This window comes from Macaca fascicularis, chromosome 8, assembly GCF_037993035.2.
Source record: "Macaca fascicularis isolate 582-1 chromosome 8, T2T-MFA8v1.1".
Taxonomy (NCBI): Eukaryota; Metazoa; Chordata; class Mammalia; order Primates; family Cercopithecidae; genus Macaca; species Macaca fascicularis.
Window position 1 is genome coordinate 106,009,033 of NC_088382.1, and position 21,808 is coordinate 106,030,840.

Consider the following 21,808-nt stretch of genomic DNA (forward strand, 5'->3'; position numbering starts at 1 on the left):
GACTCACATCTGTAATCCCAACACTTTGGGAGGCTGAGGTGGGTGGATCGCCTGAGGTCAGGAGTTTGAGCCTGACCAATATGGTGAAACCCCATCTCTACTGAAAGAAATTAGCTAGCGTGGTGGCGGGCGCCTGTAGTCCCAGCTACTCGGAAGACGGAGACAGAAGAATTGCTTGAACCCGGGAGGCGGAGGTTCCAGTGAGCCGAGATCACGCCACTGCACTCTCCAACCTGGGCGATGGGCGAGACTATAAAAAAAAAAAAAAAAACAAAACTGTAAGGAGAACTAAGACGTCTGTCTGTCAGTGTTCCATTACATAGTACACCTCTTTCCTTCACATACGTGTGCACATTCCCAGGATTATATCAGAGATTTGGTTCTTTGCAAGGGTCAGTATCAGTAATGGCTGAGACTGGTGGGCTACAGTCATGTTACTATGCCATAGAGGTCTTTACAGCATTTCCCTTATCACACTTTATTCTAACCTGATGATGGGCCTATCTCAGGTGAAGATTGCAATAGTTTCCTTAATTGAACTTTGGTATTTGATGCATTAAATAAATATGGTTTTTCAATTTTGCTATCTTCTGTGAATTTAAAGGAATTATTTCATTGATGTCTACCAAAGAGGAGAAAAAACAGTCGGATGTGAACTTTTTTTAGTTTGTAGGAATGCTGAATTGTAAAAATCTTCCTTTTCTTCCATGTTCACTAAAAAATGCCTTTAGTCCATTTCAGAAAGTTCATCTGTGACTTGGTCTACTCTGATATCCCCTTTCCTGCAGCTTGTTAGGTGGAATTTTGAAGCTGCTTTTCCTGCAAAGAGATATTCATTGTCACAGTCTAACAGTGTTCGAGGGTTTGCAACAGGGCCAAGTACCTCCAAGGCCTCACAGGGCTAAGCTGAATCTATCCCTTGTAATAATACTCTGATACTCATAATACTCTGGTTGAAGCCTGGTCTCTACCTCCATATTCAGTACACCCGGCTGGGGAGGCGGGTGACAGCAAGCTTCCTGCCCGCTTTCCTGGCAAAAGGGACTCCTAAGCCCCAGCATTGTTGTCCTCTTGGACAGAGAGGAGAAGGGTGTTGGCAGATCCCTTCCCCTCTCGTAACCCCAGTGAGGACAGTAACATCATTCAGAACATAGAATTTACCCAAGGGTTTTGCTTTCACAGCTGATGCGACCAACCACCCAGCCTCTTTAAGTGATCTGGGCTCACGCTTGTACTTCTTGTGCCCAGGAGTTAATTGCTGGTTTTTCTTTGGTACTGGAATGCTCAAGACATCACCCTGGCCAGGGTCTGCAAACTGTGGGCACCGACAGTGCCCTGCGGTGGCAGGAAGATTTGCTCAGAGCTGCGACCTCCTGCCCCTCGGTGCAGTCATCCCGGGGCGTCAGAGCCTGGTGTTCCAGCGTAGGGTGTGGCCCCTTTCTGGATGCTGAGTAAGGGAGACTCTTGTGGCTTTACAAACCACAGGAAATGAAGTTTGTCTGTCTTTAAAAGAAAACTGGTTTTCTAACATTTGAGACTAAAAAAACCAAAATACTTCATTTTCGTATCTGAAGTATACACACAATAGCTTTCATTAGAGAGTCAAATTACAGGCAAGGTTTATGTAACAATCCATACTGGAAATCTGGGCTGTAAGCCTGACTGTTCCCACCCGCCCGACAAAGGGCTGTTTGGGCTCATTCTCATCTCTCCAACTGCATATGTCATGGACTGATTAGGTATTTTATGAGTGCAGCGTGGGAAAGGCTTAAGAAAGATCTTCAGCTTTCAAAATGTTAGGGATCCTCCACCTCTCTTAGAGTGGATGAAATCCAGACCAGGAGCAGGGGAATAAGAGTTCACTAGGGCCACTACTAACATGACTTCCAGACAGAGGCATTCAGAGGATTGGAGCCTTCAAAACACCCCTGTGTGGGGCTCTCCGCACCCCTTCCCTCTCGTCCCTGAATCCTCCCAGCAGCCCAGCCGTAGTAACACAAGCTTGCACACAGAGCACATGGCCAGGAGGGGCCGGAGGGGGAGCCGCCAGAGCAACACAGCCTGAGGCTCTGGGCCAGGCTCTTCCCCTGGATTCTTGTGCACATGTCTTACTCCCATCAGCAGACCACAGCCCCATAGATCCTCGCTGGCCCCAGAGCTGGCAAATGGATGGCAAGGAGCTAGTTTCCTGGTGACCGCCACACCTTTGCTCCTCCTCCTTGGAAGGAGACTCAGATGTCAGGTGCTTGCGTGATTAGCGATGGCCACACCTCCAAGCCACTCTTCAGATGACTCTGGGGGTGGTTGGCTGGTTGCGTGCTCTATGGACGGAATAACTGGTGTTGGCCTTCATTGTCTTTTGTGTCCTGTGAGTAGACAGACTCCGGCCTCGACACCCCTGTGTTTCTGTGGCCTGAAGTCAGTCGAGATGCCACCCTTGAACAGGGTCCCCATATTCCACGTGGGTTCTTTCCCAGTGTTTTGACGCATTCTGCAAACTGTTGGAAGGCAATTTCTCTCCCCTGTAGCAGCTCCCTCTGCCCTCAGGAATGTGATTTACAATCTGATGAGGCCATAAACCTCTACTTTTCACGTCTGAAAAACAGCAAAGTATGGGAAAGAATGTAAATTATAAATACTGAATTCCTATGGTCAGCACTAATGGAATGGCCTGGGTGGGTTATTTTTTTAATATGGTATGCATATGGCTTTAATTTCTAAGGGGTTGGGTCCTCCCCCACCACTGTATTTCTTGGGAGAACAGATAACAGCAAAATGTCCTGCTGTGATACAGTGTTTTTCCAAAATGAAAAAATAGCATTTTTCTGATGACTCACTGGTCAAATACTTTGAAATGCCACTCTTCGTGGAGGGGGATGGGATGGTAGGTGACAGTGACATTTCCATACTTACCACCTTGGTGATCTGGTGTCTCTCCACCCCAAAATAACCCCCAATGTTCTCACTTAGCAACCTCCTCCCACCCCACCTTAACTTTCTAGGAGGGGGTTTTCGTATAAGATTTTTGAAATTCTCTTCCCATCTCTCTTATCAGTCAAGGCTCTGCTCCCTAACTGGGAACAGACTTCTGATTGCCGCCACGAGCAAGAAAGACAGCCACAAAGCAAAGAGGCTGTGCAGGTTTGAGTTTCCATTCTAGCGGTGGGTCAGCGCCTGGCTTGGATTTCACACCCTGGGCAGCAGCAGCCCCGCGCTTTGCTGAGGTGGGAAAGAGCCGCCAATCACCGCGTGAATTCCTGCTGCTGTTCTCAGACCACAGAAGCCAATGTGTGGTATTGCTGTGCTGGTGTTCAGCATTTTCCCCCTTAAACCCTCCCTCGTCCCAGTTCAAAATGATGGGTGAAAGCTGAAAAAACACCCAGAGCCCAAAGTTCCCAAACTCCTATTATAACAGCCCACGCCTGCCGCAGCATCTATGAAAGTGAATAGGGCCGTGTCTTTCTTGGTGTGGTCAGTTAAGTATGCTGACGGTGGAGGAGTGTGCGTGAGAATAGGATGCCTGAAATGGCAAACATATCCACCCACAGAAACACATAATCTCACAAACACCTATTCACTCAACACTCACCCTTTGTGTCTTCTGCCGCTTTCTGTGGACCACATTTGAGTCACAAAATCCCAGGCTCAGCTTGAGTGCAATCACAAATGTATCAACCTACAGAAACACATAATCTCACAAATACCTATTCACTCACACACTCACCCTTTGTGTCTTCCTGTCGCTTTCTCTGGACCGCATTTGAGTCACAAAATGCCAGGCTCAGCTTGAGTGCAAGGCTAGCCAGACCACACGTAGGGCATGAAGGAGAGGCCGTTGTGGTTCTCAGTAACATCCACGTATGTTTATGCTTTGGCCACCCAGATCACCTCAGCTGCAGGTCCATTCATCAATACTGTGTGTCTGCCAAAGAGTTTCTGTTTATGTACATCTAAGAAATTTCAACAGAAAGGAGATAAGCCCAACACCATTATCCATTAAAAAAAAAAAAGTATGCATCTTGTTCTCACTTATAAGTACCCTTGGCCAGGCGCGGTGGCTCATGCCTGTAATCCTTGCACTTTGGGAAGCTGAGGCGAGTGGACCACTTGAGGTCAGGAGTTCAAGACCAGCCTGGCCAACATGGTGAAACCCCGTCTCTACTAAAAATACAAAACATTAGCCGGCCATGGTAGCAGGTGCCTGTAACCCCAGCTACTCAGGAGGCTGAGGCAGGAGAATCGCTTGAACCTGGGAGGCGGAAGTTGCAGTGAGCCAATATCGCACCACTGCACTCCAGCCTGGGTGACAGAGTGACTCCGTCTCAATAAATAAATAAATACCCATTAAGCAATGGGTGTACATGGACATACAGAGTGAAATAATAGACACTAAAGACGACAAAAGGTTGTGGGGGAGGGTTGAGAAATTGCCTTTTGGGCACAGTGTCACTTTGGGTGATGGGTGCACTGAAAGCCCAGGCTTCACCACTCCTTCATACATGCATGTATGAAATCTGCACTCGTACCTCCTAAATACACACATTTTAAAAAAATTAATAATAAAAAGTTGGCTTAAAAGCAACAGTGGCAGCCAGGCATGGTGGCTTACGCCTATAATCCCAGCACTTTGGGAGGTCAGGCAGGTGGATCACCTGAGGTAAGGAGTTTGAGACCCACCTGACCAATATGGTAAAACCCCGTCTCCACTAAAAATACAAACAAACAAACAAACAAACAAAATAGCTGGGTGTGGTGGCGTGCGCCCATAGTCCCAGCTACTCAAGTGGCTGAGACAGGAGAATTGCTTGAACCCAGGAGGCAGAGGTTGCAGTGAGCCGAAATCACGCCACTGCACTTTAACCTGGGTGACAGAGCGAGACTCCATCTCAAAAATAATAATAAATAAATACATGAAAGCAGCAGCGGCTTCCCCTGGTCCAGATGGTGCCCTCTTGTGTAGACAATGTTGTTAAATGCATGCCCATCAGCTGGAGGACACTCGATGACACACTGGAATGCGGAAAGAGCAGGGCAGATGAAAGAATCACCAAACACCCTCTGAATGAGCACTCACATCAGTCAACAGGAAGTCTCTGCTATATTGTGATCAGTTTTCACTTTCACGTGGTTGACTGTTATGTTAATAGATTATGAAATGGAAGTGATAAAAAAAGTGGATGCATCAGCCTTGTATTTGAAGTCAGTTTTGTAGGGAAAACTTACAAAGGGAAATGACAGAATCAGAGTTCTAGAGTAATGGATGCTCCAAAATGTGATTGTTGGCCTGTAAATTATCTTGTATTGTCATGGGTTTTTCAGGCGACATTGCTGCGAGCAGCAGAATTGCCTTTTAGGTTTGGAACAATGGTGTAAATACAACTTCTGGCGCTCTGCTTCAGAGCCGGCCAGCTTCATGAAATCTCACCCAAAATGGGCATGAGAGAGTTGGCCCAAGGACAGAAACAAGGGTCTGCATCTTGTGTGAGATCCACTGCCTCAACCTTTTTCATTTGTACTGTTTTAGCCCTTGATTTTTAAATATTGCAAATGGTTTTATCTTGTTTTAAAAAATTCTTTAATGTCCAGCTGCTCCAATTGGGAGAGGGAAAAGGAATATTGAGGTTTTCCAAATAAATTGTTTAATATTTAATAAGATATTTAATATCTTATTTTCACTAGGACTCTAGGATAGTGACATCACCTTTGTGCTGTTGAGTTGCTAATGTTACTGGCATGTGATGTTTTTACCCTCCTTGGCAAAATAATTTCTATCAAAGCTAACGCTTCCTTAGGCTGTGTGTCATGCCCCTTCCTTCGTGCCTTTCATGGATTTTCTGATTTATTCCTCACGAGATCTTCACTGCTGTTGCCCCATTTTACAGATGGAGAAACGAGAGGTTTGAAGAAGTTAAGTAACTCAGGTAATCTTCTAGAATGCAGATCTTGATCCTCTACCTGAGATGTGAGAGTGTAAGAACTCTAGCTCACACACCAGATTTTTCTGGTTCAAATCCTGCCCCTACCACTAACAAGCTGTTTAACTTTGGGCAAGTTATTTCATCGCTGTGCCTCCGTTGCCTCCTCTGGGAACTGGGAATGATAATACGTACCTCACAGGGTTGTTAAGAAGAAATCCCAAAGGCATCTTTTACAAGCACGTACAACAGTGTCCAGCCCGTCATGAGTGTTCAGTAAATATGTGCTGTTCTCACTGCTACGCTGACTGCCTCTTTAGAGGCAGGGAAACATTAAGAGGCAATTGTGATAAACTAGGCAGGAGCTGGTGAGGACCTGAACTAGGGCAGCCTTTGGATGGAGAGGAAGAAACAAACCAGAGAGACCTTACAGAGAGAAGCAGTGGGGCTTGATGCCAAATGAGAGGGATTCAGGATAAAGCCCATACTCCTTGGCATCTTAAGGGAGCACCAGGATCCCACCCAGCTATGTGTCCAGCATCAGCTCCTGCTGATCCCTACATCTCCATGCTTCTCCCTTATGCTTAGCACTGTGGAACCACTGGGCCTCCACACAGCCCTCCAAGTGCACCACACTCCCAGGCTCCTGCCTGGAATGCCTGCCCCTGGCATTCTGCCTGGCAAGCTCCACTCATGCTTCAAGTCTCAGTGCAAACACTCTACACTCTATTTCTGTGAAACTCCCCTTATCCCCGATGCACTTGGAAGTGCTCTCCTGTGCTGTTATTCACCTCTTTGATACCGGTGCTGTTGCGGATCTCAACTAGACTCCAGGCTCCTTGGGTGTTCATCCCCAGCACCTGGCACGCAGCAGGTGTTCAATAAATGCTCTCAGAGTGAGATTGCAGGACAGAGGGCACAGACTAACCCTCCCTGGAGGTGACACTTCCGGTGTGGGTTGTTCCGGTTCCCTCTGATTCTGTAGAAATGCTGTAAGGGTTCTCTGGCCCATGTGCCCCTCAGCCTCCATGTGGCGGTTAGGGCCCTGCCACCTCCACTTCTTTAGCGGGCACATTCAGCTGTGTCTGAGGGCCCGCACCTGGTATTGCTTACTTTTTTCTTGTAAGAGCTCCACCAATTGTAGAAATTGATAGCCCCTGTGTTGGCATGCTAATCAGAAAATACCTTATTTCCAGGTTTCTTAGAACCTTCCTTTGGAGGTAATGACTGAGGACCAATTTCTGATCATTAGTACTTGAGCTGGGACAGGTGCCAAGGCATCCACTCTCCTCCCCCAGTACCTGCTTTGATCTTGCCAGATCCCAAAGAAGGCTATGATTTTCTCCATTGGATGCCAGTTTGTGGGTATAACTCAAACTTCAGCTTTTGTGGGATTCTCCATTTGGGGTTCACAATTCTAGAGGTTCTTTAATAAAAATAATATCAAAAGCTCTTACTCTTGAAATTTCACAAAAATGAATGCCATGTGGCCCCATTGCTAGGCTAATTCCCAGGATATTGGAAGACACCCATGCAAAGGAAGGGAGGGGACTCAAGAGCATAGCTTCATTAACTTCACAGTGAATCCACCTCTAATATAACCAGGATAACTCGCTTCACCTGCTTGGAGTTCAAGTAAGCCACATCTCATATTTTTCCAATTAACTGCTCAAATCTCGAGATGCCATTACCAGCAGGAAGTGCAGCATGTCCCGGCTGAGGCCTTCTTCCACCCCACCCAAATTCTCTTTTCTTTTTTTTTCCAAGATGGAGTCTCACTCTGTCGCCCAGGCTAGAGTGCAATGGTGCGATCTCGGTTCACTGCAACCTCTGCCTTTCGGGTTCAAGCGAGTCTCCTGCTTCAGCCTCCTGAGTAGCTGGTATTACAGGCGTGCACCACCACGCCTGGCTAATTTGTGTATTTTTAGTAGAGATGGGGTTTCACCATGTTGATCAGGCTGGTCTCGGACTCTGACCTCGTGATCTGCCCGCCTCGGCCTCCCAAAGTGCTGGGATTACAGGCGTGAGCCACCACACCTGGCACAAATTCTCTTAACAGTAGGTATATATTCCACCCACTGGGGTTGAAGAACTGGGCGGTCCCACCAACTTGGGGGCACTATGAGGTAGGCACTCTGCTCCACAAGCTCAACCCAGGGCAGTGAACTGTTGTCCACTCTGGCGTGATACTGTTTTCCATTTCCACCCCACAGTGATAGTGCTTCCGCTTGGGCGGCTGGGTGTCACCATGCCTGAAAGTCACTCCCAAAGCACAAGACAGTGCCAGGGAGGTTGGAAATTCAAGCCTCCAACACAGTCTACTCCACACCCAGCCTTTGCCCCATGAGGAGCCCAGTTTTCCAGCCAGGCAGCCCCTTTACTCATGAGGAATCCCTTTGTGGGCTTGGTATCCACCCAGAATCAACCTAATCCATCCAGGAGATTCCCATAAGGGCTACCTTAAAAGGAAAGAGGTGGAACCGTTGGCCTCTGGAGATTTGTCACCTCCCCGGAACAACTTGCTAATGGAGAGTATTGCAAGTGGGCGCTTCGCTGGGCCACAAAAGCAAAACAAAAAGTTCTGCTGCAGCAGGTCCCCAAGTTCCAGTTTTATGGCTCTTTCCCCATAAGGAGCTGGCTGGATCCACTTCAGTGCATCTCACAGTTCCATATGAGAGCTGCTTCCTTCCTGATGGAATCCACCGCCCTTCTGGTTTTCAGATGGGACTGCAATGTTTGTGGGGGATTTTCCGGAGCTTTGCTGAGCCCCAGGGTCTAGGCTGCCAGGGGCTGCATCTGCTCTGCATCTAGGGAAGACGTTCTTCCTTCTGTGTCTTCTGAGGCTTAGTTACTGCTCTGATCAAAAAAGAGTCCTAAAGAAAAGGCACTTCCATTGGTGGTTCTCCCCAAACTGAACTAATTATCTTTCATCCTCCTAACTCTATCCTGTCGTGGTGAGTTTAGGTTGGGGAACTATTAAATGATCTCCCCTCCTGCATCCGCTTACTGCAAGGTTTCCAGACAGGCAATGATGGACCCCTGAGAACATTTTATCCCTGAACAAAACATATTTGTGTTTTTTGAAAATGTGTGCTCTCAAGAAAGCCAGCCCCATGTGCAACAACCTCCATTTCCAAGCAAGTGACTGTGTTAATCTGACTTCTCCCTAGTGTTAACTGAGCCAAACGTGAATCATTCACTTGGCCACAGGGAGAGGTGGACTCGTCGTTCTGTAAGATTACAATCCCATAATCCACCTACTGATCTCTTCTGCTGATGGAAGCCAGAGTCTGGGCTACATTAAAAGATGACTGGGGAAATAAAACAGAATAGCACATTTTCACCTTCTTTCCTATCCAAGGAGAGTTGCTCCCAGATGCTGTATCTGCAGTCCAACTTCTGACTGGCAAACAGTTCAAGAAGAAGGCTGTGACCTGGATGGCAGAACACCCTGCATGAGATAGCTATCACATGCTAACACATACACATGCAGACAGGGGAGACAAGGAGCAACGAAGAAGTTTGAAGGAGGGGCTCAGGGTCAAGCCTTGGTTGAACCCCTTACATTGCATAGGTCAAAACACTGAGGCCCAGAGTAGTGCAATGACTTGGCCAGGGCCACGCAGCTGGTAATAGCAGAGCCAGGGTTCAGGCCACCTTCAGATTCCTACTCCTAGCTTCTTGCCCTTGTACACCACGTCCACCCATGAGCCACTAAAGATGAACCACACGTTGCTTGTGCAGCCTTGGGGCTTCATACACTTAGAGAATGTGTCCTTTCCACCAAACTTCTTTTTCTCTTCCCTGACACCACATTTCTCATCTTCAGAAGCCAGCTCCACTCTCTGAAGCCTTCTATCACTGACCAACAGTTCAGAACTTTAAAGGGCATGTATATACAAAAATAGGTTGCAGCCAGCCAAGGATGCTTATCAAGAGTGGCAAAAAACCCCTCAAAAGTAGAGTATCAGGAGTGGCCAACCCTGAGGTGATTTGAGGTGTTTAGAAAAAGCAAAGGACTATTATTTAAAAGGAAATGGGCACAGCTTACAAACTCCACATATAGAACAAGAGTAGGAGACAAAAGAATGGGTGTTCACTCCTTGGGAATAGAGTTCAATCTGATTGTGTCTCTCTCGCTGCTGCAGTTCCTTCTGTGATTTTTATTTTCCCTTTATCAGGGCTCATAAGCCACGCTCTAGCCCTCCGCCATGCCCCTAGTCACTTTCTCCCCTCATCTCTGTCCCCAGCCATTCTGGACTGTTTCCATTGCTTGAATATTTATCAGGTCTTTTTCATCACTGAAAAAGATGAAAAAGGTCTTTTTCATCACCTACCCTGCCACTAGGAAGCTCATCTTCACCCTTTAATTCTCAATCAGAACAGTTCTGTAGCAAGACACACAGGCTAGCTCGTTACCCCCATGGCATTTACCTCCTTTTGTGAGTAACATGAAAATCTGAGGGAGCATCAGTCAGGAATCTGCCTTGACCATGAACCTGAGTTGTTTAGATTTCGTTTATATATTCTCCATCAAAAGAATCCCGTTCAAACTAGGAAAGGCAGTGCAGACATGGATAGAAGAGAACTGAAGCCCACAATAGCAGCTGACCATGTTAGGTGCAGTAAATATGCTTCTGTTGCAGTAAATATAGTGCTGAAGTTCATAGTTGTGGTGGGTTAACCCCTGAGAAACAAGAAAGTATTGTATCAGGAGAGAGAAGAGAAAAAATAGATTTTGAAAACTGCAGGTCAACAAGCTTGGTCTTAATCCACAGCAAAATTCTAGAGCAGATTATTAAATGTGACCATCTTTAAAGAAGCAAGCATTGATCACTGGGCATTAGCAGAGGTTCACTAAGAACAAGCCATGTAGAGCTAATGTTGTATTGCTTTTACACACAGTTATCAGATTGGGAGATCAAGGGAATACTACAAATGAGCAAACAGCAGAGTACATAACCCACCTAAGCAAAAATAAAATAAAATGAAGGACCCACCTCAACTTTGGGAAACGCAGTGTGCTATTATAGTTTCCGTTGAAGATTCACAGGACACATTAGCACATTAAAGGTTCTGAGAAGTCCTGCACCAGAAAACCTATTTAATACCATCTCACTGATCAAGCATTCTACAGAAAACACTTGGAAAAAAGGATGTTTTGGATTAATTTCAGCAGGTGTTTTGCAAAGCTTTCTATTACATAACTGTGAAGAGGTAGAGAAATGAAATGTGGAGTTAAAAATAGCTCACTGGAATCACAGCTGCGTAGACAACTGTACTGAAAGAGCATTAATTAATCGATGAATTGCCACCCTGTTGGAGGTCTCCAATGGATGTCTCAAGGCTCTGCTCTTGGTCCTGGCATGTTCAACATTCTTATCAGTGACTTGTATCACAACATTGAAGACCAGCTTTTAAAATGTTCAGATAGCCTAAAGACAGAGAAGCAGCTAATATGCTATATAACAAATTGAAATACTCTCTCAAAACCAATAAATGAATCCAACAGGATCCCAGTGAAGCTTATTAGAAGCAATGGTTAAGTAAAGGATGGATGAAATGTGACTTGAAACTAGCTCATATGAAAAAAACCCAGGTTGCAGCTACATCAGGATCAGCCCAACCCAAACGTGTGACAGGTCTACTACGCTTCTTAAGTCAGTGAAGCCATCCTGGGCATGCAAATGGCATGCAGGGCAGGCAAGCCAGGCAGGATGGTCTGGCCACACTGGGTATTGAACTCTGGTCTTACAGTGCATTTCGAGAGAGACATTGACAAACCGGAGCCTATTCAGAGAAAAACCAACATCAGGAGAGGTCTAAAGAACTTGTCCCCTGAGAAGGAAAGTCTGGAGAAACCAGGTCTAGATGGTCTATAAGAGAAGATGAGAGGCATGGTGATGACAGCTGGTTTTGAAAGGCAGTGTAGTGTAGTAGAAAAGCGGTGAGTTTGTGTTCAAATCTCTGCTCCAGTACTTCCAACGGTGTGACCTTAGACAAGTTTCTTAATATCTCTAATGACTCTTAATGTCTCTAATGACTCTTCGGAGTCCTTAGATGAGAAACTGTCATCCCTATTGAGTGGGACTATTGGAATGTGTTTGGAGCAGAGTAAGTGGTCAACACATGCTTGTCTTCCCTTTATCCATGTGAAGAACGGCAGTCACGGCAATGAGAAGGGTGACTATTTGCTATAGATTCATGGGGAAAATTGGGACCAATAGGAGAATTCCCCAAAGGGAGACAGATTTGATGATGAAAAGCAGGAACTTTATAATAACCAAAAACCTGGAAAACAAAAGAACTGGCTCACTGCCTTTAGGTTGACACTGGAACTTCCACAGATACTTGTAGAAGAGATCTCTGTTTGGGGTGAGAGGTGGGATTAGATGACCCCCCCAGATCCCTTTCTTTTCTTTTCTTTTCTTTTTTTATAAAAGCCATGTTTAATAGTAAAACCTTCCAGTTATACTACTTAACTGAAAGAAACATCCTTTAGCTCCTTCCTTCCAATTACAGCACACTCTCATTTTGAGATAATTTATCCTTTTCACCCAATTACTACTAGGCCTAACAACGTGTTTCCCAATTTTATACCTTTCTTTACCACTTATGAAGTATGACGTCACTGTTATGCTTTACGAGTTCTTTAAAAGAAATGTGAAATTTAAAGTTTTACTTTGAAACTATTGGATCAGAAAGTATTAAATATTACTACCACATGAGTTAAAGAATGAAATAAAAAACAAAAGTGGTGTCTATATAATCGGCAAATTACTTGATAAGACATTTTAACTATTTTATAGTTCTGCTTAGCACAAGAATAAACCAGTTCCAAAGTACTACAGTGTTTAGCATTTTTACTGCAAGCTTTAGACCATAGTGTTACTCCTCTCAGCAAGCCGTCTCTAAGAAAATGGCAGTGTTTGTGAGTACAAAAATTGTTCTATCCAGTAGGTGGTATTCTACATAATCGACATAAGAGAATTCTTTATAAAAGTGTTATAAAAAATGCAAAATGACTTGATAATTACCATTGTCTCAAAGGTTATAAGAAAAATGCAGCAAATAGAAGTATTCATTGATTAATATTATTTTGTTTTGAGAAAGTCAGAAATGATTCTAAGAAATAAGCAATAATAATAAAAGACATAATTAATACATTGTATCTCTTTTAAGCCAAAGCACACTTTTTACCTCAAACAATATAGTTCTAACTTTTACATTCTTAATTTCCTTTCTCCAAAATAGGACTCCATTTTAAATAGAGTTCATTTGAATTGAGTTCATAATCTAAAGTCACTTTTCCCACAGGATGTTTTCATTTCAGTACATAAACTGCTAAGCGGCAAATGACTAAGTCAGTTATAAAGAATTTGTACCACAGTGAATGATAATTTATAATAACTGTCAATAGAAACCTATAAACTTCTACACCCAAGCCTAAAAGTTACTATAGTATTGAGGTCAGAGCAAACATGATTCTTCCATTTGGTCAGATTTCATTTACTAAATAATACTGTCAAGAAATCCAAAGAAGAAACTTTAGTGGGTTCTTCCAAAGCTGCATAATTTTCCAAATGGTTTTCCTCTGGTTGCAGAGCCTGTTCAGTCCTTCAATCCTTTTTTAGTCGTTTAGCTTTTGCAGTGTTTTCTTGGCATTTTGTTTCTTCTTTTGCTCCTTCTCCCTGGCCTCAATCATCTTGGCCAATTTCCAAGACAGTACAGCACTTGCTAGGAACAGTGGAGTAAGGGCCAAAATAACCGCTGTAAGGAAGCCATATGGGTCCTTTGCAGCCCATTCCACAACATACTCAGCCCAAGGCTTTATATCAAACATCCTCTCTGCAGTCTTATGAAGCCTGGGGCTTATGCTTGAGTAGCGATCTCTAACTTTGTCCTGCTATTATTAGTGACCCAGGACAATCACGACTTCAGATGACCCTTGGTAGTCTGTCTTCTTGAGTTCTACTGTATACATCTGAGAGATGATTTAAATTCTATACAATTGGCTAGCCTGTCGGGGCCGCAGACCCACGGGGGCCACGTTCACTCCTGCCCCTCGGCCTTGGCGAGCGCGGGCCCCTTGTCGCGCAGAGCGGAGGGTCCTGGGGGACCCTAGGTTGGCCCAGCCATACTTTGCGCCGCCGCCATTTCTACTGGACACTGGGAGAAAACCACGAAAACGGCAGCCAGCAGCTTCCCCTACCTCGCCCCAGGGGCTCGGATCGATCCCTTTCAACTCTAAAATCCTATGATTCAAAGATACAGCTAGACGGTTTATTGTTCTCTTCTGTATGTAGTCAACTTATATATTCACCCTTCCCATTCATGTATAGTACAGTGATACTTATACGCACTTACTTAAAGTTATTCCTTTGCCATTCCCCATGTATGGGTTTTTCTCTCTCCTCTATTGGTGTTCCCATTACAGCCTAGTTCAGGAGCTTGTCCACAGTGGGCACTTTGTAAATGTTGACAGACTAATAAGAGAGGTCTGTGTATAGTAACGACTATGAGTCATTACTCATAATTACTCATACAGGCATATATTTGAATTCCTACAGGACTCCTTTGGACTCACACAGGCATGTATTCAAATCTTGGCTCTACTTCTTGGGCAAGTTTCTCTCTGGGCCTCCATTTCCTCATCTGTGAAATGGAGTAGTAATATTAGCTTTATCAGATGAAATGAAATAGAATTGTTTTAAGTCCTTGGAAAAATAGTAAGTATACAATGGATGGCAGATAGAATTATTTTCGTAGTTGCTATCAGAGTGAAAGTAAATCTATTTAATACTTATATAGGGGTTTTCTGACTACACAGTAAGAAGCTTAGGAACAAATTGGTTCTTCCCGCACCTACTTGTTTCAAAATATTTTCTTCTAAATAGTGTTCTTGGTTATACCCTAAAGCCTACTTAAGTCTATTCTCCCCTTCCTAGCAGCATATATGATTGGCACAAAGAGGAATCAACTGGAAATGAGCAAAAATGGAGAGACTGAAGTGGGCATGACTTTAGCCTAGCCAGAAAATCTATGCCAAGGCCCCAGCTGGTCTGAAGCATCCTCATGGGGAGTACCTGGCATGCAATATGTCCCTGCTGGCTACCGAGTGGGCCTCCAGCTGTTGCCACTGGAGAACTGGCCCTGCCCTCACCCTCTTGTTGTGCTCTGCAGAACAGGGGAAGTGTTCAAATGAGCATCCCCTCGGGGGCCCTGTGAGCCCCTCCAGATAGGTCCTGACCTTGGTTAGGCCTAGTCCAGCATGGACCATGGCCTGAACTGCAAAATAGTCGACAAGAAAGGAGGGGAGAATAAAGCACAGATGCTTTGTAAAGTTTGTAATTGTGGTAAAAAACACGTAATGTAAATTTTACTGTCTTAATCATTTTTATGTATACAGTTCAGTAGTGTTAAATATATTCATATTGTTGTGCAACAGAGCTTCAGAACTTGTGAAACTAGGCTGGGAACAGTGGCTCACACCTGTAATCCCAGCACTTTGGGAGGCCGAGGTGGGTGGATCACCTGAGGTCAGTAGTTCAAGACCAGCCCAGCCAACATGGTGAAACCCCATCTCTACTAAAAATATTTTTTTAAACTCTCCAGGGGTGGTGGTGGGCGCCTGTAATCTCAGCTAGTCAGGAGGCTGAGGCAGGAGAATTGCTTGAACCCAAGAGACGGAGGTTGCAGTGAGCTGACACGATGCCACTGCACTCCAGCCTTGGCGACAGAGTGAGACTCCAGCTCAAAAAACAAACAAACAAAAACAAAACAAAACAAAACAAAAACTTGTGAAACTAAACTCTTCCCCATTAACCAACTCCCCACTTGCCACCCCGCCTTGTTCCCAGCAACTGTCATTCTATTTTCTGTTTCTATGAATTTAACCACTTTAGATACCTCGTATAAGTAGAATCATACTTTATCTTTTTTATGTGACTAACTTATTTTTCTCATCATAACATCCTCAAGGCTCATTATTGTTAACCTCAGTGGCATTATTCACAGCAGCCAAAAGGTGGAGGCAACCCAAGTGTCCATCAATTCATGAATAGGTAAATATACACAAATGGTAGTATATCCATACAATTGAATACTGTTTGTCCATAAAAAGGAATAAGGTACTGAGACATGCCACAATGTGGATGAACCTTAAAAACACTATGACACATGAAAGAAGTCAGTCCCAAAGGCCACATGTTCTATGTTGGTATTCATATGAAACTCCAGAAGAGGAAAAGCTGTAGAGACAGTAAGTGGATTAGTGGTGGGCAGCACTAATGGGAGACGGAGGCAGGAAGATTGCTTGAGCTCAGAAGTTCACCACCAGCCTGGGCAACATAGCAAGAGCCCGTCTCTTAAAAAAAAAATTAACAACAAAAAAAATTAGCCCGGCATAGTGGCATGCACCTGAGGTCTCAGCCACTGGGGAGACTGAGGCAGGAGGATGGCTGGAGCCTAGGAGATTGAGTTTGCAATGAGTTATGATTGCCCTCCTACACTCCTGCCTGGGTGACAGAGCAAGACCCTATCTCAAAAAAAAAAAAAAAAAGATGTAGATTAGTGGTTGACTAGGACTACAGGGATGGGGCAATGGAGGTAGAGTGATAGCTAAAAAGTACAAGAGTTCCTTTCTGAACTGATAAAAATGTTCTAAAATTGACTGTGGTGATGGTTACACATACCTGTGAATATACTAAAAACCATTGAATTGTATACCTTATTTTTTTTTTTTTTGAGACAGAGTCTGGCTCTGTCACCCAGGCTGGAGTGCAGTGGCGCGATCTCGGCTCACTGCAAGCTCCGCCTCCCGGGTTTACGCCATTCTCCTGCCTCAGCCTCCCGAGTAGCTGGGACTACAGGCGCCCGCCACCTCGCCTGGCTAGTTTTTTTTGTATTTTTTAGTAGAGACGGGGTTTCACCATGTTAGCCAGGATGGTCTCGATCTCCTGACCTCGTGATCCGCCCGTCTCGGCCTCCCAAAGTGCTGGGATTACAGGCTTGAGCCACCGCGCCCGGCCTGTATACCTTATTTTTTAAACCACTGTATTGAAGTATGACTGATATACAAAAAGTTGTACATATTTAATGGGGATAAGCATACACTCATGAAACCATCACCACAATCAAAGCCATAAACTCATCCATCACCTCCAAAAGTTGCCTTCTACCTCCTTTATATATTTATTTTTTTTTAATAAATTTGTTTCTTTTGTGGCAAGAGTACTTAATATGAGATCTACCTTCTCAGCAAAGTTTTAAGTATACAATACAGTATTGTAACTGTCGGCTCTATGTTGTACAGTAGATCTCCAGATTTATGCATCTTGCATATCAGAAACTTCATACCCTTTGAACAATACCTCCCCATTCTTCCCCACCCAAGCGCTGATAACCACTATACTACTCTCTGATTCTATGAGTTTGACTATTATAGAGTTGTCATAAAAGCGAGATTGTGCACCCTTTGTCCTTCTGTATCTGGCTCATTTCATTTAGCACAACTTCCTCCAGGTTCTTCTATGTTGTTGCAAATGAGAGAATTTCCCTCTTTTTTAAAGGCTGAATAATATTCTACTGTATGTATGTACCACATTTTTTAATCCATTCATCCATTAATGGACACTTAGGTTGATTCCATATCTTGGCTATTGTGAGTAATGTTGCAGTGATTATGAGAGTACAGATGTCTCTTCAGAATCCTGACTTCAATTCCTTTGGATGTATACTCAGAAGTGAGATTGCTGGATCATACCGTAACTCTATTTTTAACTTTTTGAGGAACTTCCATACTGTTTTCCATAGTGTTTGCACCAATTTACATTTCCACCAACAGTGTACAAAGGTTCCCTTTTCTTCACACCCTCACCTTTACACTCACACACTGGTATCTTTTGGGACTTTTTTGATAATAGCCATTCTAACAGATGTGAGGTGCTAGCTCATGACTTTGATTTGCATTTCCCTGATGATTAGTGATGTTGAGCACCTTTTCATATACCTGTTGTTCATTTGTATGTCGTGTCTCATGAAATAGCTATTCAAGTCCTTTACCCATTTTTAAATAGGGTTTTTTTTTTTGCTATTGAGTTATGTGAGTTCTTTATATATTTTGTATATTAACTTCTTATCAGATAAATGATTTGCAAGTACTTCCTTGCATTCTGTAGTTTGCTTTTTCACTTATTGTTGTTTCCTCTGTTATACAGAAGCTTTTTAGTGTGATATAATCCCACTTTTCTCTTTTTGTTTTTGTTACCTGTTTTTTGTGTAATATCGAAGAAATCATTGCCAAGTCCAATGGCTATGAGTTATTTCCCTGTTTTCCTCTAAGAGTTTTATTGCTTCAGGTTTTACCTTTAAGTCTTTAATCCATTGTGAGTTGATTTTTGCATATGGTGTGGAATTGTGCACTTTATATGGGTAAATTGCATAGTATATGAATTATGTCTTGATAAAGCAGCTTTTGAAAGAAGATCCATACATGGCAGCAGCACTGAGGGGACCTGGTGCGGATTTGGAGGAGGAAGATTCGGCCTCTCATTTCTGTTTTCTCTGCGCTTCTGCTTCATCCTTCTTCCTGTCTGAGCTGGGCTTTCTCTACTGGCTCTCTCTCTGTCCAAGGAGAAAAGTGGCTTGCTCTACGTTCTATGGCTTACTCTATATTCCAGCCAGCTGCAGTGCCCATTAAGTAGAATCTCTCACCTGATTTCCAATTTCCTGGACAGAGACATTTTGCCCAGCGTGGTCGGTGCCAGGAAGCAGGGCTGCCTGGTCCTTGCAGTCAGCACCCTCCTTAGTAAAACTGTGCAAGATGAGCAGTTCTGATCCTCAGAGGTAACAAAAGTCCATTTTCAAATTTTTTTAGATAGAACCACCATGCAGTGAGCACCTTCCATGTGCCATGTACTGTGTCAACTGCTTTCACCTCTCTAACCCCATTTAATCTCTGATTGACACTGTGTGAAAGCATGTGCTGACTCAAAGAAAACATTCTCAATTGGATTCAACTTGTGGCACATGCGTAATGTCACATCAAGGCCACAGCTGGTAAAATCATCTACTCAAGGGTAGCAAGAGGCCTCCTGCAATGGGATTACCAGCCACAGAATCTGGTTACCAGAGGGTGGTGTATTTATCTCACCAAAACACAGGGCTAGGGCTTACTCATGGTTAGTGAGCCATAGTAGCCAATAGAGAGGTGTTTCTAAAATGTGCTTTAAAACCCAATCTACTGGGAAGAGAGTCTGTTGCAAAAACCTATTTGGTTTTTGAACATTAGTCATCTGTGTGTGCCCTATTTAGAAGTCCTCCTTGGCCTTTGGTTATCCAACATCACTCTTGAGAAAGAATGAGTGCTAGTTCCTGAGGTTGAAGATGGAGAGCAAGACACAAGGAAAATCCATATTTTTTTAACTTAATCAGTGTCTGTGGAGTAGGCAGAATCCAAATCCAAACCACATTTTCCAAAAAGATTTTCCCTTAATTCTTAAATCCGTGTGTATTATATGAGAAATCTAATCCGTATGTTTCTTACTCATTTACACTTAACTCATCAAAGCGTTTCCTCTGAAGAACTATTTGATGTCCAAGGAGACCGTAGAGACTTTTTCCTTTTTACAAGCCTTTGTTCTTAGAAATAAAGAAGCTGCTGAAGTTGTATATGCAAAGAATAAATGAACTTGAACCCCAGAAAGGTTAAACTTTGTTTCAAGTAGGTTCTATCTTCGGAAGAAACAACTTTGGGAATGAGCTCTTTTTCTTTTCAAGTCTTTTTTTTTTTTTTTTCTTTTTTTCTTTTTGTGGGGTGGGGGGAGTGGCCTCCATTTGGATGCTTGAATTTTTTGTGCCAAAATAATTCCCCCTTCAACGGATGGTAGGCACTATTAGGATATCAAGTCACCTCCTCAAGGCACTCTGAGACGGTCTTCAACTTTTAGTCGGCAGAGACCACACCTAATATTGATCTCTGTCTGGTAATTTGTGGCAAAATCTGCACAGAGGGAGATGCATCCTTCTGAGAGTCCAGCATATGTGATGGAAAGAACAGAGCCCACTGATGAGAGAAGTGCCATGAAACCATCAGCTGGGCCACCTCACCTGTCCTCTAAGCAAGACCACGCCCAGGCTAACTCAGAGAAAGTGAGCCCATAGTTAACTTCTTTCATCCCCCACACTCTGAAATTTCTTCCTGAATTTGCGAACATTTGTCTCTATCCTTCACTCATGTCACATTTCATTGCCTGTCTCCTAGCATAGCTGTGACCTGGGGTTATAGGGGATGGGAAGAGGTGCAAGATGCTGTTCTTGCCCCTGAGAGGTTCATCATTTGTTTCACTGAGATACAAAAAACCCAACTGAGAAGATCACCAGATGTGCTCTTGGTAAGTGTTCGGGACTTCCAAGAAGGGAAGGATGGCCAGGGAGTGACAGAATGGGAAAAGCTTCCCAGAGCAGGTGGACCCTGGAGTTGTGAATGACAGCCTGAGCATTGATGCACCATATCCAGAAGGCACTAGGCACCCAGGGCTGGCATGCGTCGGACACTCCTTCAAATTGATGTGTTAAAAATCTTTGCTTGAATTTCACCTGCTAGAGAGAGTGAGGCTGAGTGCAGAGGGCATGCAGGACTGAAGGGCCAGGGTGGACCGTCTCTTTCGCCTCTACAGTTCCCAAACACATCCACCCCACCCAGCAAAACCAGAGCTGTACAGTCAGTTACCTGCCGGCTCAGTGCCCGTCAGTTACTACTTCTCATGGCCCTCGGGAAATTTACAGCCCACCAAAAGTGCTGTCTTTGTTTTCTAGTAAACACATATTTCTTTGTCTCAGTCCATGTCTAGTGAAATGAGGTTTCAACTCCCCTTATGATCTGTTATGGGATATCTATCTAACTGAGATGATGTGAAATTTGTGCAAATATTTGGCTCAATGTGTAGAGAGAAGGAACAATGCTGAAGAAGAGAAAACATGGTCTAGGAATGCAGCAGTGGCTGTTTCTCCTACATGCCAGCCTAGTCCTTGGCGTCTTACAAGCACATTCTTAATTATCTATAACAGCACCACAAAGCACATATAGTGAAGCCTGTTTCACAGAGGAAGAAGGAGGTACATAGAGGCTAACTCATTTACCCAGAGGCAACTAATTAGGAGTGAAGTTTGGATAGGAACTCATGTTTCAGGGTGGGCACAGTGGCTCATGCCTGTAACTGCAGAGCTTTGGGAGGCTGAGGCAGGAGGATCACTTGAGGCCCCAGGAGTTTGAGACCAGCCTGGGCAATATAGCAAGACCTCATTACTACAGAGAAAATAATTAGCCAGGCATGGTGGCTCACGCCTAATAGTCCCAGCTACCTGGGGAGGCTGTGGTGGGAAGATGGCATGAGACCAGGAGTTCAAGGCTGCAGTGAGCTGTGATCATACCACTCCACTCCAGCCTCAGTGACAGGGCAAGAACCTGTCTCTAAAAAAAGGAAAAGAAAAAAAGAAACCCATATTTCAGTCAATGACAGACCGCATATACAATGGTGGTCCCCTAAGAATAATCTTGGAGCTGCCCTACACAGATGTGCCATTAAAACATTTTTATCCCATATTTTTACTGCGCCTTTTCTATGTGTAGATGTGCTTAGATACACAAACACCATTGTGTTCTAGTTGCCTGGAGTATTCAGCATGATAACATGCTGTACAGGTTTTTAGCCTAGGAGCCATAGGCCATTCCACATGGCCTGGGTGTGCAGTAGGCTATACCGCCTAAGTTTGTGTACATTCACTCTGTGATGTTTTGCACAATGGCAAAATCGCCTAAAGACACATTTCTCAGAACATATTCCATCATTCAGCAGCACGTGACTGTGTAGGGCTAGGTCAACACAGGATAG

General features: G+C 44.2%; 2 protein-coding genes across 2 annotated transcripts in view; one reads left to right on the forward strand and one right to left on the reverse strand.

The window, feature by feature from the left end:
- PTDSS1 (phosphatidylserine synthase 1) overlaps positions 1-21,808 on the forward strand; it is a 96,326-nt gene that overhangs the window by 73,274 nt on the left and 1,244 nt on the right. The gene's annotated exons all lie outside the window — the stretch shown is intronic.
- LOC102118527 (small integral membrane protein 15-like) lies at positions 13,156-13,758 on the reverse strand. The gene has a single exon (XM_045398529.3). The coding sequence runs from the start codon at positions 13,756-13,758 to the stop codon at positions 13,546-13,548; it is 213 nt and encodes a 70-aa protein (XP_045254464.1). The 3' UTR covers positions 13,156-13,545.

Coding starts and splice junctions, on each gene's coding strand:
- LOC102118527 (XM_045398529.3), bottom strand. CDS start 13,758: ATGTTTGATATAAAGCCTTGGGCTGAGTATGTTGTGGAATGGGCTGCA.